Source organism: Gobio gobio (genome assembly GCF_949357685.1).
Source record: "Gobio gobio genome assembly, chromosome: 17".
In the NCBI taxonomy this organism is placed as follows: Eukaryota; Metazoa; Chordata; class Actinopteri; order Cypriniformes; family Gobionidae; genus Gobio; species Gobio gobio.
This window is the reverse complement of record NC_137110.1, coordinates 9,561,018-9,578,307: the sequence shown is the minus strand read 5'-3', so window position 1 is coordinate 9,578,307 and position 17,290 is coordinate 9,561,018. Positions and strand designations below refer to the sequence as shown.

At 36.4% G+C, this 17,290-nt stretch overlaps 1 protein-coding gene across 8 annotated transcripts in view; it reads right to left on the bottom strand.

Moving 5' to 3' along the window:
- Positions 1-179: 179 nt before the first annotated feature.
- igfn1.1 (immunoglobulin like and fibronectin type III domain containing 1, tandem duplicate 1) overlaps positions 180-17,290 on the bottom strand; it is a 37,503-nt gene continuing 20,392 nt past the window's right edge. For 4 of the 8 annotated variants that reach the window (XM_079841170.1, XM_079841169.1, XM_079841172.1 and 1 more), the window contains 12 exons: positions 11,135-11,259; positions 9,363-9,507; positions 8,977-9,270; positions 8,562-8,858; positions 7,812-7,991; positions 7,602-7,730; positions 7,031-7,339; positions 6,827-6,912; positions 6,270-6,462; positions 4,838-5,134; positions 2,356-2,682; positions 180-785 (listed from right to left, as the gene is read on the bottom strand). In XM_079841170.1, the coding sequence (XP_079697296.1) occupies positions 781-785; positions 2,356-2,682; positions 4,838-5,134; positions 6,270-6,462; positions 6,827-6,912; positions 7,031-7,339; positions 7,602-7,730; positions 7,812-7,991; positions 8,562-8,858; positions 8,977-9,270; positions 9,363-9,507; positions 11,135-11,259 (2,387 nt within the window). In that variant the 3' untranslated portion in view covers positions 180-780. Of the gene's footprint in view, positions 786-2,355; positions 2,683-4,837; positions 5,135-6,269; positions 6,463-6,826; positions 6,913-7,030; positions 7,340-7,601; positions 7,731-7,811; positions 7,992-8,561; positions 8,859-8,976; positions 9,271-9,362; positions 9,508-11,134; positions 11,260-13,901; positions 14,247-15,956; positions 16,077-17,290 lie in introns of all 8 variants that reach the window. The other 4 variants (XM_079841166.1, XM_079841165.1, XM_079841167.1 and 1 more) reach the window with 2 other exon arrangements.

The window sequence follows — 17,290 nt, the reverse complement described above, 5'->3', positions numbered from 1 at the left end:
ATGGTGTCATCGGTATGCATTCATATAGCACTTCTGTATAATATTTCTCTCTTTTTGTCTCTTTCTGAATAGATGTGTTCAGCTCATGGATTAATAATAATGTGCTTTGAGAATTCATATGAAAGAGTAATGGATTTATAATGATAAGTCACTTCTCGGGTACAATAACAGTCCGAACACAAGGGCACTGTTCAAAGAACCGGGATATTTTATTTATTTACATAAAACCATTTTTGTTGATAAAGCCTATCTGAAGAAGCAAAAGCTTCTTTTACACTTTAGCATTTCCATACGAGCAAAAAAATAAAATAATGCGTGCAATCGACACTTTAAACCTTTTTTTTTTTTACTGTAATACAGTATAATTGAATTTGTGAAAGTGTGAAAGAGCAGGGTACATACACAAAAGAAAAGAATAAATACATTAATAAATTAAATAGCATACAAGAACAATAAAACCCCCCAAAACCTGAGCTAAGCTGAAGTAAAGTCATTGTCAAACAGGATTAGGTAAACCGTATTAAGCATCAGCCACCCAAGAAGGAAAACAAAGAGTTTTTTCTTTATATTTTGTGCTATTAAACAACACAGTAAGACTATATGTAGTTTTACCACATGCATTTGATTCTACTATTTTTGTCTAATAAGGCCACACTGAGTACATCGTTTCCACAAGCCATATCTTTCTCCAAAAATATTCAATGCTGTAGTTCTACAGAGGGCCTAAAATCCCAAAAAACAACATGATGTTTGTTTTGACATCCTCCACACGCCATCGTTTTATTCTGAAAAACAAACGAAGAAAATATGGATAAGGTGTTAGATTCAATTTATTTATGGTGTTATGTATGACATGTTCTAAACTTTCCTGTTTAAACACATTTAAATGTTTGAAATAGAAGTGTTAATCAAGTTACTCTTATGATTTCTGAAGATATATTTAGAAATATATTTAGAAACATTATACTTCATAGAGATGGTTAGTGGTGCATTAGGATGTTTTGTCAAATTGGATTCAGAAGCAATTACATGTTTTCATTTAACCATTTATTAACTTTTCTGAGTGGCATTTGTTGGATTTCCTAATAATTTTGTACTATGATGAATCAATGCCTGTTTCTCAAGCGAGTATGTATATTTCTTGTTATTAAAGGGTTAGTTCACCCAAAAATGAAAATTACTCACCCTCATGTAAGACCTTTGTTCATCTCCGGAAGACGAATTAAGATATTTTTTATGAAGATCCGAGATTTGCTGCCCTTGTGTGGTTCCGAAACCTCTCGGATTTCATCAAAAAGATCTTAATTTTGTGTTCCGAAGATGATCGAAGGTCTTACGGGATTAGAACGACATGAGGGTGAGGAATTAATGACAGAATGTTCCTTTTTGGGGAGAACTCTTGTACAATGTAAGTGCATTGTTACCAGAGTGTATCTTCAGGAGTTTGTTTCCCCAAAATGAAAATAGTTTGAAAATGCTGCTGAATATGTAAAGTTATGTTATCTTGTCAATGTTATTAAATATGAAAGAATATACATGTAGTAAAAGTTAGTTTTAATTAAAAAAAAATTAACAAGATTCAACAACCGAGGTTTTAGACATACTACTTAAGACAAGACACCCCAGGTGAATAAGGTAAAAAAAAAATACAAATTCCAAAAAATAGTTTTTTTGTATTTCAATTTTTCTGAAATGTTATGTTTAAATATGCAAATGAGACATTATCTAATTACATATGCACTAATTTGCATACATTTATAGAACAATCTGTATATCTGTATATTGGATAAAGCCAGGGTGATCTCTTTTTATCACTCCATAAATCAGAAAATACTGTCAACAGCCAGAAAAAAAATAAATAAAAACAATTAAAATAGGAATAGGAATAGAATGTTGTATAAAATCAGGCAAATTATATATGAACAAACCTCTTAGCAAAATCCTTCAGAATAAAGGAATGCAATTGAAAAGTTTGGTGAATGTAAGTGCTACTGAAGTGAAGATTTCAGACTCAGTGAAGAAGAAAAAAACTTTTTTTAATAAACAGCCTTTCAAAGATATATACTGTAATTGAAATCTACAGACGCAAATAGATAAAGTGCTATATTTAAAGATACACTTAAAAGTGTATTTTGGATGTTTTCTTTCCACTAGTCTGAAAAAAGAACACTTTATGAAAAGCCCAAAATCTTTTTGCCTGTAGCGTCTCGCCTTAAGTAGGTAATGATGCTTTCGGGTAACTTGCCTATACGACTTCTAAAATTGTACTTAGAGCTTTGGGAAACCCAGCTGTCATCTGGTGCTTAATGGTGTAACTTTCATCCAGTAAGGCGAACTCTTTATGTAGACCCTTACCTCTCACTGTGAGATTGGTGGAGCACTCTGCTCTTCCCAGTGGGTTCTCAGCGATGATTTTATACTCTCCCGTGTCTTTGGATCCAACCCTGAGAATGAGCATGGAGCACACTCCACAGGTGTTAGTTATTAAGTAGTTGATGTTAGTGTTGAGGCTGACGTTGTCGCGGTACCAGGTGATGTGGGGACTGGGGTCGCCTCTCACGGCACAGCTCATGTAGCACTCGTAGCCTTGTGGGGCTGTGTGGATTTTCAGGGGGACCATAAACCTCGGAGGCCTCTCTAAGTTGCAGGTCTTGGACTCTGGGATGTTCAGTGTGAATTTTTCTGCAAGAAATGAAGAAGTTTGATTAATGTGTCCTTCACATGTCAGTGGGAGGGTGAAGGGTCGTATTGTAGTGTATGTGTAGGCACAGTAAACAGACACCCCCTAGTGGCAAAATGTGCATAAGACCAAAGAATGCATACTGCAGGTTACAGGTCTCATGCGGTTGCGATAAGAGGGGGAAAAAAATATGCAAAAAGCAAATAATAGATGAGACTAACCATAAACTGTAGTGTACAGAGGGGACATGGTGGTGGAAAAAAATTAGATGGGAGGAAAATAATGTCAATGCTTTTAGTTTTGCGAGAGAAAGCAAAGTTTCTCATGAGAACAAAGATTTTGCGAGAGAAAGCAAAGTTTCTCAGGGGAATTTAAAGGTTTTGCGAGAGAATGCAAAGTCACTCATGGGAACGCAAAGGTTTTGCGAGAGAACGCAAAGTTTCTCTGGGGAACGCAAAGGTTTTGCGAGAGAACGCAAAGTTTCTCAGGGGAAAGCAAAGGTTTTGTGAGAGAACGCAAAGTTTCTCAGGGGAACACAAAGGTTTTGTGAGAGAACGCAAAGTTTCTCAGGGGAACGCAAAGGTTTTGCGAGAGAACACAAATGTTTTGCGAGAGAACGCAAAGTTTCTCTGGGGAACGCAAAGGTTTTGTGAGAGAACACAAAGGTTTTGCGAGAGGACGCAAAGTTTCTCATGGGAACGCAATGGTTTTCTGAGACAACGCAAAGTTTCTCAGGGGAATGCAAAGGTTTTGCGAGAGAACACACATTTTTTTTTAGAGAACGCAAAGGTTTTTGCGAGAGAACGCAAAGTTTCTCATGGGAACGCAATGGTTTTGTGAGACAACGCAAAGTTTCTCAGGGGAATGCAAAGGTTTTACGAGAGAACGCAAAGTTTCTCAGGGGAATGCAAAGGTTTTACGAGAGAACGCAAAGTTTCTTAGGGAAACGCAAAGGTTTTGTGAGAGAATGCAAATGTTTTTTTAGAGAACGCAAAGTTTCTTGTAGGAACGCAATGGTTTTGCGAGAGAAAGCAAAGTTTCTCATAGGAACGCAAAGGTTTTGTGAGAGAACGCAAAGTTTCTAATGGGAACACAAAGGTTTTGTGAGAGAACGCAAATTTTCTCAGGGGAACGCAAAGGTTTTGCGAGAGAACACAAATGTTTTTTTAGAGAACGCAAGTAAGGTCCCATTAGTTAATGAGCAACAATGATTTGTTACAGTATTTACTCATCTTTGTTAATGTTAGTTAAGAAAAATACAACTATGCATATAGTTCATGCTAGGTCAGATCCATTAAATAATACTAACAAATACAACTTTTGATTTGAATAATGTATTACTACATGTTGAAATTAACTAACTAACTAACTAACTAGCTAACTAACTAACTAACTAACTAACTAACTAACTAACTAACTAACTAACTAACTAACTAACCAACTAACTAACCTTATTCAGAACAGCGCCATGACTGGTATAAAAGCGAGGCTGTGAGGGATAGATGTACCGTGTTTTCAATGGCATCAGCTGTAAAAGCTGTGTAAAGCTCCTAGATCACTTTTCCATGGCTTATGTTGTCTAGAGTTTTTGGTGTACTTCAAATTTCTTGGAAAGATATTTTGCAGTGTTTCATCAGTTGGACAATTTAGAAACACATTAAATAACATTCAACTCACTGAAGAGATTTATCCCTCACAGCCTTGCTTTAATTCCCAAGATGGTGCTGCTGTGAATAAGGTCTATAAATGCTTTAAAAGTATTTTTATTGTTATTTCATGTCGACTAATGTTCTTAACTAATATAAAAAAATGAAACCCCTATTATACTGTAAAGTGTTAGCCTACCAATATTATTAGTATAATTTTTGGCCCAATGTGTTATCACTTAAGCTAATTGTCAGTTTTCCTATATAGCTTATGTTATGTTTACACATATCTATATTTACATTTCAGTGAAATTACCCAACGTCAGATACAACATCACCTCATATATTCTACCTTTAGTATACTATATTACTTTTATTTACACTTTATGTGTAAAAAAAAAAAAAAGTATTTATATATGGGGTAAACAAACATTATTTGCACTATATCATCTACTTTTTATCAAATGACTAGTAATGCTTGAAGTTTTAATTATCATTCCATATCACATACCTTTCTTGCTTGCGATTAGCCATTTAGCTGACTCCGAAGGGACAGACAGGCCAATGTCATTTTTGGAGTACACACGGAACTGGTATTCTCGCCCTGGCATGATGTTACAGGCTGTGAAACGGTTGTTGAAGATACGGTCTGCCACAGTGTGCCAGGTCCTCTTGATGGAGTCTCTCTTGGTCACCGTGTAGTGCAGGTGATCATCACGTTTCTCATCTGGGGATGGTTCCCAGGAAACTGTCACTGTGCCCGGAACGTTCTCATCCAACTCTACAGAACCTGGGGGCTTTGGCTCGTCTACATCAAAACAAATCAGTAGTTCATCAGGACTGGCGGATCAAAGCGATTTAGATGTACATTCCTCTACAGAGCAAGCGTGGCTGAGCATATTGTTTTTTATAACTCTACTCTATACTGCCATTTAAACTTTTGGGGTGAGTAAATGCCAAATTAAAGCGTTTATTCAGCAAGGATGCATTAAATTGATCAAAAGTGACAGTAAAGATTACATTGTTTAGATACATTTCTATTTCAAATAAATGCTGTTCTTTCCATTTATCAAAAAAAAGAGGTAGTTTCCACACAAAAAATTAAGTAGAATGACTGTTTTCCACATAATAATAAGATAATAATAAGACAGATGTTACTTGAGCAAAACTAAATACATAAATTAATAATATAAAAAAAATCTGCTAGAATGATTTCTGAACGATCATGTGACACTGATGACTGGAGTAATGTTGCTGAAAATTCAGCTTTGCCATCTCCAGAAATGAATTCAGTTTTTAAATATATATATATATATATATATATATATATATATATATATATATATATATATATATATATATATATATATATATATATATATATATATATATATATATATATATATATATATATATATATATATATATATATATATATATATATATATATATATATATATATATATATATATATATATATATATATATATATATATATAAAATAGAAAACAGTTACTTTCATTATAAAAATATTACAGTTTTTACTTTTGATCAAATAAATGCAGCCTTGATGAGCAAAAGAAAATGTTTGAACGGTAGTGTACATTTCTCTTTTTTGTTGACTTAAAATACCTTTAGCTGTCCCAGCTTAATATGTTGAGACCATAAGTAAGAAATTCATACAATGATTTCCCTGAAAAGTATAAGCATTCTGTGGCTACAATACAAAACATTGCTCTGTTTGTTTAAGAATTCTGACCAGCCCAACATAGCAACATGGCTTAACCAATGGTGTGAATTGGGGGCGGGGCTGTTTTTCAACCAGTGACAGACTGGGACCATTTAGGAAGACATATTTTTACATTTCTGTTAGGTGATGCTACTAGAGTGGCACAGATGGTATCTTAAAGATGATAAAATACACACTGGTTCCCATATTTTACCTGTAACTCTAATCTCAATACTGAAGGTCTCTTGTCCCACAATGTTCTTTACTAAGATGGTATAGATTCCTGTATCGTTTCGCTCTGCAGATGGGATCAGGATCTGAGAGCCTCCCTCAGCATTGCTAATAGTGACACGTTTGGACACAGGGACACCATCTTTAAGCCAGATGACATCAGGACAAGGGGAGGCCTGTAAAAAAAAGGAATAGGACATATATCGGACCTGTGGCCAACGCAAAACATAGTTTTCATGAGGGGAGTAGGAAGGATCTGAAAAATGTATGGGGAAGGGAGCACTGGCTTATGAATATTAATTAGGCTACATAATGTTCAGCAAGTAGTCCCAAATGATTTGCTGATGCAAGTCGACAGTACATTTTTGATCAAGGAATCGAGGATGTGTAACTGAATTCTGCATGACAGAAGTAACATTTTTGCTTCATAACACAGGCAATATATAATGATTGTCTCCCAAAAAGAGACATAGTTAGTGATAAAGGTTGCTACAGCATTGGTTTGGTCTCTAAAAGCATGGTTTTAGTATTTCCCATTACCTCAAAGTTGATGGTGAATCGTGCAGAATTTCCAGCTCTGACCACCATGAAACTCTTAATCTTAGCATCTGTGAATCTTGGTCTCACTAAGAAAAAAACATTGCATTAATGATGTGACATACCCAGTACAGCGATGGAAAATGAGGGGTAGATGTTTCTAAGGTAATTTGCATTGCTGACCATAGACGAGGTGATGCTACTGACCTGGAGGAGGCATAGCCAAGATGTAGTTGTCCAGCTCTTGTGGCTCTCCCTCTCCACCTTCATTGGCGGCGATCACTCTAACCCAATACATGGCCATTGATTTCATTCCCTTTACAGTGTAGGTGGTCATGATGATGGCATTTGAGTTGCATCGATCCCACTCTGGGTTCTCAGCAGGCCTGATATCGACAAAGTACCCCTTGGCCTCATCCTGAACCCCGGGGTTTTCTTTTGGCTTAGTCCAAGACAAGGACAAAGTAGTGTAGGAGGAGTCTGTCACTTTAAGGTCAATGACTTTACCAGGGGGTTCTGATAGGAAGTTAAGACAAAAGCATTTGCATGAGAAAATGTTGAAAGATTATAAGAGAAAATAGGGAGAAGTGCAAATTAAGTTCAAAATCAGCTTGTTATTTTGAAGTCCACAAATTCTGACCTAAATCCACTATTTTTGCATATCTTTGAGGGGAGGCCATGGTTGTTGTTTTGTTTCGAAATGCACAGCCTTGAGAATACTTTTGCTGAACTCATCTTATTTTTCTGAAGATAATGAGCTACCTGAGAAAATACTTACTTTTTGGATCTCTTGCAAACACAAATTCTGAGGGGTGACTTGGTTCACCAGCTCCAGATATGTTGACGGCGGACACACGGAACTCATACTCCATTCCTTCAACTACATCTATTACAGCATATTTCTTTGCTGTGGAGGGTAATTGACAGATAAAACATTACTATCAGAGAGTAGTTTGCATTAACTTGTGTAAAATTTTGAGAGACCAACCTTGGATTGGCTGCTCTGCTGGATTGACTTGGCCCCACAAGTTGCTGCCCTTCTTGCGTTTCTCTACGTTATAACCCAAAAGATTGGTTCCTCCAGTGTTGGTTGGGGCAGTCCATGTCAGGTTGATGCAGTCTTTGAAGGCACTGGCTACTTTAGGAGCAGATGGCTGACCAGGATATGCTGGAAAGAAAGACAGTTGACAGGTTGTGACCTTCTGAAATAGTCTGGATGGCGATTGAAAAACACCAAAGTACATCATTTTTTTTAAGTTAGGCTGGCCACAATCTTTAAGATTTTAAGCCAGACTTTGAGCCCAATTTGCAACCCCAAGCGATTGGGAGGCGTGGCCCGATTTGAGGCTTGTCACAAACGACTTTTTGTCCAAAAATCCTCAATTGTGTGGCGTCTCCCGATCGCGTCGGAGCCCACACGATCACAAATTGTAAATATCAAGCATGTTTGATATTTACAACTCTCGATCGATCTGCCTCTGACGTAATATCCGCGACAGCCAATGAGAGCGAGCAAGCTTCATTTTATCTCGCGAGTCTCCGTGAGATCTCGTCTCACTGTGGAAATGTTACTACAATCGACAGGTGTGTGGTCTCATGGACAAATCTTCTAGTGTGTGCAATCGAAGGATTATAATACAAAAAATTGGTTGAAACTGCCCTTATTTCTGTGGTCTCCCACAGTTTTAAAATTGGTTAAGATTTAAAAATCGTCTACTGTGTCCCAGGCCTAAATCACCTTTAGTGCCAGCCTGCACATCCTCCGTCTCCATCAGTTCACTGGTGCCTTCTTCAGTCTGGGCTCTGATTCGATAGCAGTATTTCCTTCCATGGTCAACATCACTGTCTTTATAGTAGGCATCACCTTTGATCTGGCCTATTTTTTTCCATGTGTTGCGTCCAATTTGGTTGCGTTCAAGTATGTAATTTTGAATAGGGCAACCACCGTCGTCTTTTGGTGGTCTCCACTTGATCTCAATGCAGTTAGAAGATGCTTCAATGATCTCCAGAGGTCCCAGTGGGGGGGTAGGTTTATCTAAATGAGGTAAAAAGTTGAACTTTGATATATTTTGAACAAACTGGTATACACTTGTTACCAAATCTGTGCTACATTCTTATTCAATCATTCAATCAGTTAGCTTTTTTTTACTTACCAAGTACAACTAGGTTAGAAATAGCTTCCACTGTGCCAAACTCATTTTTGATTTTGATTTTGATTTCCCCAGTGTCTTTACGCTGTAATTTGGTTAGAAGCAGACGGCTTTCTCCCTCTGAAATCTCAATCTTACAGTGAGAGTCTGGCGTGATCTCTTCACCATCTTTGTACCACTGAACTTTGCATGGCTCACGGCCAATAAATGGAATTTTAAAGGTTGCTTTCTGATTGTGTTTGATCACAATCGGTTTTGCAAACACTTCAATTTCCTTGGCATCAAATCTTGGTGGATCTTAAGACACAAACAGAGTTATAGGTATAAACTTGAAATTCAGGACATTTGCATATGCATTAGCACAAATTAGCAGATGTTAGAAAACAAACCTTCAACTGCAATCACACATTCGGTTTTACGCCCATCAGCCTCAAATCGATATTTTCCAGAAAATTCTTCTGTTACTTTGGCAATTTTCAGTTTGTGAAGGACTCCATCTTTACTGATGGCCATACCCTCAGTGGCATCCGTAATCTACAGAGAAATGTAACAGTGTATATGTGTGTATACACACACCAAATGCCATATATATACAGGTGCTGGTCATATAATTAGAACATTATCAAAAAGTTGATTTATTTCACTAATTCCATTCAAAAAGTCAAACTTGTATATTATATTCATTAATTGAAAATGTTTATTTCTTTTAATTTTGATGATTATAACAGACAACTAAATAAATCCCAAATTCAGTATCTTAGAAAATTTTAATATTACTTAAGACCAAAACAAAGAAAGGATTTTTAGAAATCTTGGCCAACTGAAAAGTATGAACATGAAAAGTATGAGCATGTACAGCACTCAATACTTAGTTGGGGCTCCTTTTGCCTGAATTACTGCAGCAATGCGGCTTGGCATGGGGTCGATCAGTCTGTGGCCCTGCTCAGGTGTTATGAGAGCCCAGGTTGCTCTGATAGTGGCCTTCAGCTCTTCTGCATTGTTGGGTCTGGCATATCGCATCTTCCTCTTCACAATACCCCATAGATTTTCTATGGGGTTAAGGTCAGGCGAGTTTGCCGGCCAATTAAGAACAGGGATACCATGGATACCATGGTACCATGTGCAGGTGCCAAGTCCTGTTGAAAAATGAAATCTGCATCTCCATAAAGTTGGTCAGCAGCAGGAAGCATGAAGTGCTCTAAAACTTCCTGGTATATGGCTGGGTTGACATTGGACCTCAGAAAACACAGTGGAACAACACAAGCAGATGACATGGCACCCCAAACCATCACTGAGTGTGGAAACTTTACACTGGACCTCAAGCAACGTGGATTGTGTGCCTCTCCTCTCTTCCTCCAGACTCTGGGACCTTGATTTCCAAAGGAAATGCAAAATTTACTTTCATCAGAGAACATAACTTTGGACCACTCAGCAGCAGTCCAGTCCTTTTTGTCCTTAGCCCAGGTGAGACGCTTCTGATGCTGTCTGTTGTTCAAGAGTGGCTTGACACAAGGAATGCGACAGTTGAAACCCATGTCTTGTATACGTCTGTGCGTAGTGGTTCTTGAAGCACTGACTCCAGCTGCAGTCCACTCTTTGTGAATCTCCCCCACATTTTTGAACGGGTTTTGTTTCACAATCCTCTCCAGGGTGCGGTTATCCCTATTGCTTGTACACTTTTTCCTACCACATCTTTTCCTTCCCTTGGCCTCTCTATTAATTTGCTTGGACACAGAGCTCTGTGAACAGCCAGCCTCTTTTGCAATGACCTTTTGTGTCTTGCCCTCCTTGTGCAAGGTGTCAATGGTCGTCTTTTGGACAACAATATTAAAATTTTCTGAGATACTGAATTTGGGATTTTCCTTAGTTGTCAGTTATAATCATCAAAATTAAAATAAATAAACATTTGAAATATATCAGTCTGTGTGTAATGAATGAATATAATATACAAGTTTCACTTTTTGAATGGAATTAGTGAAATAAATCAACCTTTTGATGATATTCTAATTATATGACCAGCACCTGTGTATATATATATATATATATATATATATATATATATATATATATATATATATATATATATATATATATATATATATATATATATATATATATATATATATATATATATATATGTGTGTGTGTGTTATATTTATACCTCTTCGCCATCTTTGGACCAGACACCCTCACAGTCAGCTTGGCTGAGTTTGCAGATCAGTTCGACTTCCTCTCCCACAATAGCTTTGCAGTCTTCCAGCCCAGCAGCAAAGTGAACACCAGGATCTGCAGGCGATTTGTGAAAAAATTAAATCAATAATAATAATTTAGATGCATGGGAATTAATTTTAGGGATGCAAGATATATCGGCCACCATATCGGTATCGGCCAATATATGTTCATTTTTAATGTTATTGTTATCGGCCCGATAAGAAAATTTGGCAGATACATTAAATATTAAAGCCAATAAATAATGAATTATTTCCTTCAGCTGAGACACTTCATATGTGCACTGTTTGCCAGGATGGTTTTGAATTGCTTTAAATATGATTGGAATCACTTCAAAAAAGGAAAATACAGTTAAAGACAAATAGGCTACATACAATTATAATTAAATTAATTTTGATTATTTGATTAGTGTAGTTATCATTTTTCTGCATTGCTATGTGAATTATAGTCCACACATTAATTGAGGCCTACTGTAGAAATTCTAGTGAAATTGTACACTTAGCAAGTACTGACATACATATTTTATAGCATGTGTTAAAATGCCTTAAATGTTATTCAAGTGTGAATGAAAGTTAACAGAAATTTGGGGGAATTATGATCATTGTCCTGGCATTATCTTCAGTGCTGACTTCTCAGAATCCGTATCTTCTTAGAACCCATGTCATGATAATAAAAAAACCTGTTACAAAGCATTTCTGAAGGACCGCTGCACATTTCAACTGACTTATTTTGAACTGCATTGCACATTCATTCTTTTCATTCCAATAGTGCATAATTATCACTCTTGGGTGAAGTTGTTTAGTTGGATAATTTTCTGAATTAGTAGTCACTCGAACTATAGTCAACTTCACCACTATGGGGCAAATAATTGAAACCTTTGCTTTTGGCTGTATTATCAAATAGTGTTGCTTTTCTAATGACAAATAGAATACTTTCCAGTAATTTTTTCATTTTGTATTGTTCTTGTGCTGAATCTGCTCTAAGGTAGAGTCACTTTCGTGAGAAGAATGCCAAGTGTTTTGACAATTAATAATCTTGCTGATATGACTTCCGTTTGAATCTTCAGGTCTTCTAAGGCATATCAAATCTTTGTCTTCTCATAATTAAAGTTTGTGAGGTCATATTTGGTTGCATTTATTAAGATCTTATCATGTTCCGGTTCCTCTGATTAGTGAGCGAGGTGATTTGACTTTAGCAAGACGAGCAAGCGTGGTGAGGACAATACAAGCGCATACTGATATACACAAACAGCAGACAAGAGAAAGAAAACACAAGAAAACAAAACATTTTCCACAAAGATATTGGGCCCTAAATCTGATTATTTAAAGATAATTTTTTTATTTCATTTATTTAAAGGAATAGTTTGCTCAGATATGTCACCCCAAACCTGTGTTTAAATATATACATACATTGGTACGATTTTTAATATTGTAAAATCTTTTTTAGGATTCTGAATAGAAAGTTCAAAAGAACGGCATTTATCTGAATTGGAAAGCTTTGAATCTTGAAAAAAATTGTACACAACTGTTTTCAACATTGATAATAATAATTAGGAATGTTTCTTTAGCAGCAAATCAGCATATTAGAATTATCTGAAGGATCATATAACACTGAAGACTGGATTAATGATGCTGAAAATTCAGCTTTGCATCACGAGAATAAATTACATTTTGATCAAATAAATGCTTTTATTCAAATAGAAAACTGTTATTTTAAATTGTTATAATATTTCATAATATTACTGTTTGTTTTGTATTTTTAATCAAATAAATGCAGCGTTGGTAAGCATAAGAGACTTCTTTTAAAAACATAAAACAACTTTAATATATATGTTTAAAAAAAATGTATATAGTGGTAAACACAAATGAATCCAAAACAAGCACTACAAAAAAAAAAAAAAAAAAAAAAAATACATAAATAAAATAAATAATGATAAACAGTACAGTATGTAAGCATTCAATCGGAATTATTAATAGTATTGTCTTCCACAAAAAAATAACAACATACAAGTTTGGAATGACATGAGATTTTTCATTTTTGGCTGAATTATTCCTTTAAAAAAAAAGTTATCCAACACCCACTGGCACTATGTGAAAAAAAAAAAATTCTCCCGCCTACCTAAATCAACTGAGCTTGCTCATCAGATATGCCTTCACAAAGTTTCAACAAGCACATTATGCCGAAGAACTGCTGATATGAATATGCATATGCTTACAAAGCCAGTTCTATAGCTATGAAACCCAAGGGTTTAATCTTTAAATGAAGAGCACTTGGGACAGTGGATCTGACAAAGTTTCTTAATTGAAATGATCCAGGAAGCTGTGATTAGATGTTTGGTCCTGTAGAAATAACACCCAAAACATAAAGCATGTCTAATAGTTCAATTAAAGCTAAAATATAAAAAAAGGGAGAAATGCATCCTTTGGGGATGTTGTGGTAGAGCAGCAATTAAATCTTTGATAACCACCACTCACTTAAAGAAGTTTTCAGATGAGTGTGCAAAAATGTCTCCATAATGACGTGAAAGACTTATTGGAATAGGAAGTGTTTGGATAACTTTTTTTGGCTTCGATTATTTGATCAAATTAAACCCAGAACTCCTACAGAGGATTGCATAGTTATTCCTGATTGTTCTGAATAACTTTAAATAATGACATTGCTTCCATGCAACTGTCACTGCAATTTTAAACATCTCTTACCAACAACTGTCTCCGGAACCTGTAGGCCATGTTTTTTACGGCCTGAACGCTTGCCAGCTTTAGCTGACTCATCCTTTTCATCTTCAGCACTTTTTTCTTCCCCTGTTCCATCAGTTGGGCCTCCGGGACCTGGTGGCTTCCCGGGTCCTGGTGGGTCCCCAGAACCTGATGGGCTGCCAGAACCTGATGCGCCACCGACCCCGGATTGGTTCTCGGAGCCTGAAGGGTTGTCAGAACCTGACGGGTTTCCTGAACCTGACGGGTTACCGGAACCTGATGGATTACTGGAACCTGATGGGTTGCCAGACCCTGATGGGCTTTCTTTATCTGATGGGCTACCTCCACCTTCAATCATGCCATTTGGTCAGCCGTGAAGCATTTTGAAGATCGCCATTAATATAATTAAGAGGGTTGAAAAGAACATTTAGGATAAAAAGAAGAACACTTACACCAAACAAGAACATTTAAGAGAACAGTGACAAATAAACACCACAAAAATGCAAACAATGAACATTTCCAGAGGTCCAGCCTCTAAACGTCTTTTGTGTCATACATGGTAATTCCACCCATAATGAAATCTCATTGGTCCAAAATCCTGCTGCACATACACTATATTGCCAAAAGTATTGGGGCACCCCTCCAAATCATTGAATTCAGTTGTTGTTAGGAGAACGGTACTTGTGCCAAGTGTAAAGTTTGGTGTAGGGGGGAATTATGATGCAGGGTTGTTTTTCAGGGGTTGGGCTTGGCCCCTTAGTTCCAGTGAAAGGAACTTTTAATGCTTCAGCATACCAAGACATTTTGGACAATTTCATGCTCCCAACTTTGTGGGAACAATTTGGGGATGGCCTTCCTGTTCCAACTTGATGGCACACCAATGCACAAAGCAAGGTCCATAAAGACATGGATGAGCGAGTTTGGTGTGTAGGAACTTGACTGGCCTGCACAGAGTCCTGACCTCAACCCGATACAACACCTGTGACTGTGCGCCAACATCAGTGCCTCACCCAACATCAGTGCCTGACCTCACAAATGCGCTTGAAGAATGGTCAAAAATACCCATAGACACACTCCTAAACCTTGTGGAAAGCCTTCCAAGAAGATTTGGAGCTGTTATCGCCGCAAAGGGTGGGCCAACTCCATTTTAAACCCTACGGATTAAAAACCAGGATGTCATTAAAGTTCATGTGCATGTTAAGGCAGGCGTCCAAAAACTTTTGGCAATATAGTGTATTAAGAGTATTAAGCATATTATATATTATAAATCATTTGATCAAGATCAAGATTTATATGCCATAGTACTATTAATTAAATTTTTTTTACAAGAAAGTTTCTAGAAAGTAATTTGTCACACAGTACAAAAATGCTGCATGACTCTGCTGTACAACCAATCAAAACATAATGTTATGCAGACCTTGTTATATGGCCAATGAGATTTCACAGTGGGCAGGGCTACACAGTGTGGCACCACAGATATAGAAACCAAACAACCAGAAAATTGTTTTCGTAACGTTACACACTGACACTGAAAAACACTGACACACCACACAGCAACACACAATACAGGTACATGAACAACAAATAAATGAAACAAACAATAAAGACAGACAAACCGAGCAGCACATTTAGCTTAAAGGTTTGTGAATTTGTGTGGTAGAATATACACTTTGAACATTCAATGATAAAGAAAAAGATTCATTATTTGATCAAATGTTTTTAGTTTGATGTAATTTCACAGGTTAATTTTTATTGTAAATTGCTTTAGTTGTGATTATTTTTTTATAAGCACTTCTCTGTTTTTCCCTATGTTAAAGTAGTATTACTTAAATATTCACATTATAATCACTGAATATTAATAATCATGCTTAAATAATTATTATTGAAAAAAAGTTAATTCACATCAAATATTCTGTTAAGATTTTATCAGTCATTCAAGAAAAAAAAACTCTTTGTTTGTGTTACTGTTGATACTTTTTAGTTAAAAAAAAACACTATTTAGTTTTAATTCATTTTAATTCATGAGCTGGATTTAGTGTGTTCATCCCACACTCTTACCAATCACTGTGTCTGGGATCAGTGGGCCTTGTCTTACACGGGTACGGCCCGCAGCTTCCCCTTCCTGCTTACAATGCTCCCTGCTCACATCTGGAACTGGGCTGGGTGTGTTTGAGTTTCCTATCATGATTTTTGATGTAAACTTTAAATTAATCAACATAGGATGTGTAACGCTTTGTGTTTTGTGTGTGTGTGTGTGTGTGTGTGTGTGTGTGTCCCACTTGAGAAAAAAACACCTGCAGGATGTAGGTGTGTTATGATGATAATTGCTTATGTTTTTGCCATTTTATTTTTGAGGGGTCCCATCTAAAAATGAGGGGGCCACAATATATATACGGGAGGAAGCTCAGGGCGTGCACGTCGGATTTTTGCGCACAGAAAACTTCTTGATTACTGTACCGCCTTCCTGTAATACTGTAGGGAACCACTCGTTATACATAAATCATGTAACAGTTCATGTTTTTACGTGCACATACAATTTAGTTTTAATTCAAATGGGTGAACGATCATATACATATATATATATTTCCTTCAGTTATTTCCATGCCTAATTATGCCTTAAAATGTAATGCTTAAAATGTATGCTTTTACTGTTCAGATTATTACTCTATCATATTTTATCTTTAACCTAAGAGCACAGTGAATATTTTAATGTTTTCTTTTCAACTGTTTAAGTTCACTTAAGACATAACTGACTATATTTCACAAGGATCCTTGCCTATACAGGCATTTTGACATAATTTTGTGTGAATTTATCTGTTAAAGCTCAAGAAGACATTCGAGAGAGAACTCAATTCAATGGCTATTTGCGCGCTGTCTGAGGCAGCTCAGGGCGTGCGCTTCGGATGTTTGCGCACAGAAAACTGCTTGAAAAAAATCATTTGATTACTGTACCGCCTTCCTATAATAATGAAACACTCGTTATACATAAATCATGTAACAGTTCGTGTTTTTACTTGCACCTACATTTTAATTTGATTTCAAATGACACTGGGTGAACAATCAGCAATCAAGAGCATGCAACAGAAGTGCGCGCCCACCCTAGCCCCCCTAGTGGCTACACCCCTGGTTTTTGTGCAGATCAGATTTTAAGCAAGCACAGTTGTACAAGGATGTTGCACAAAACAATGCTCTTTTGCAAAAGCCTGTTAAATGATGGCAAAACAAAGTATTTAAAAGGGTTTCAATATTGTTGTTGATTTTGGAGTTGAATAGCGTATGTATAACAAATTACAAATTACATAACACACTGTACACAAAAAAATAGAAACTTAACAGATTATAATGATGTATAACACTTGCCTGAATGATAAAAAAACGACTTTTACATTCTT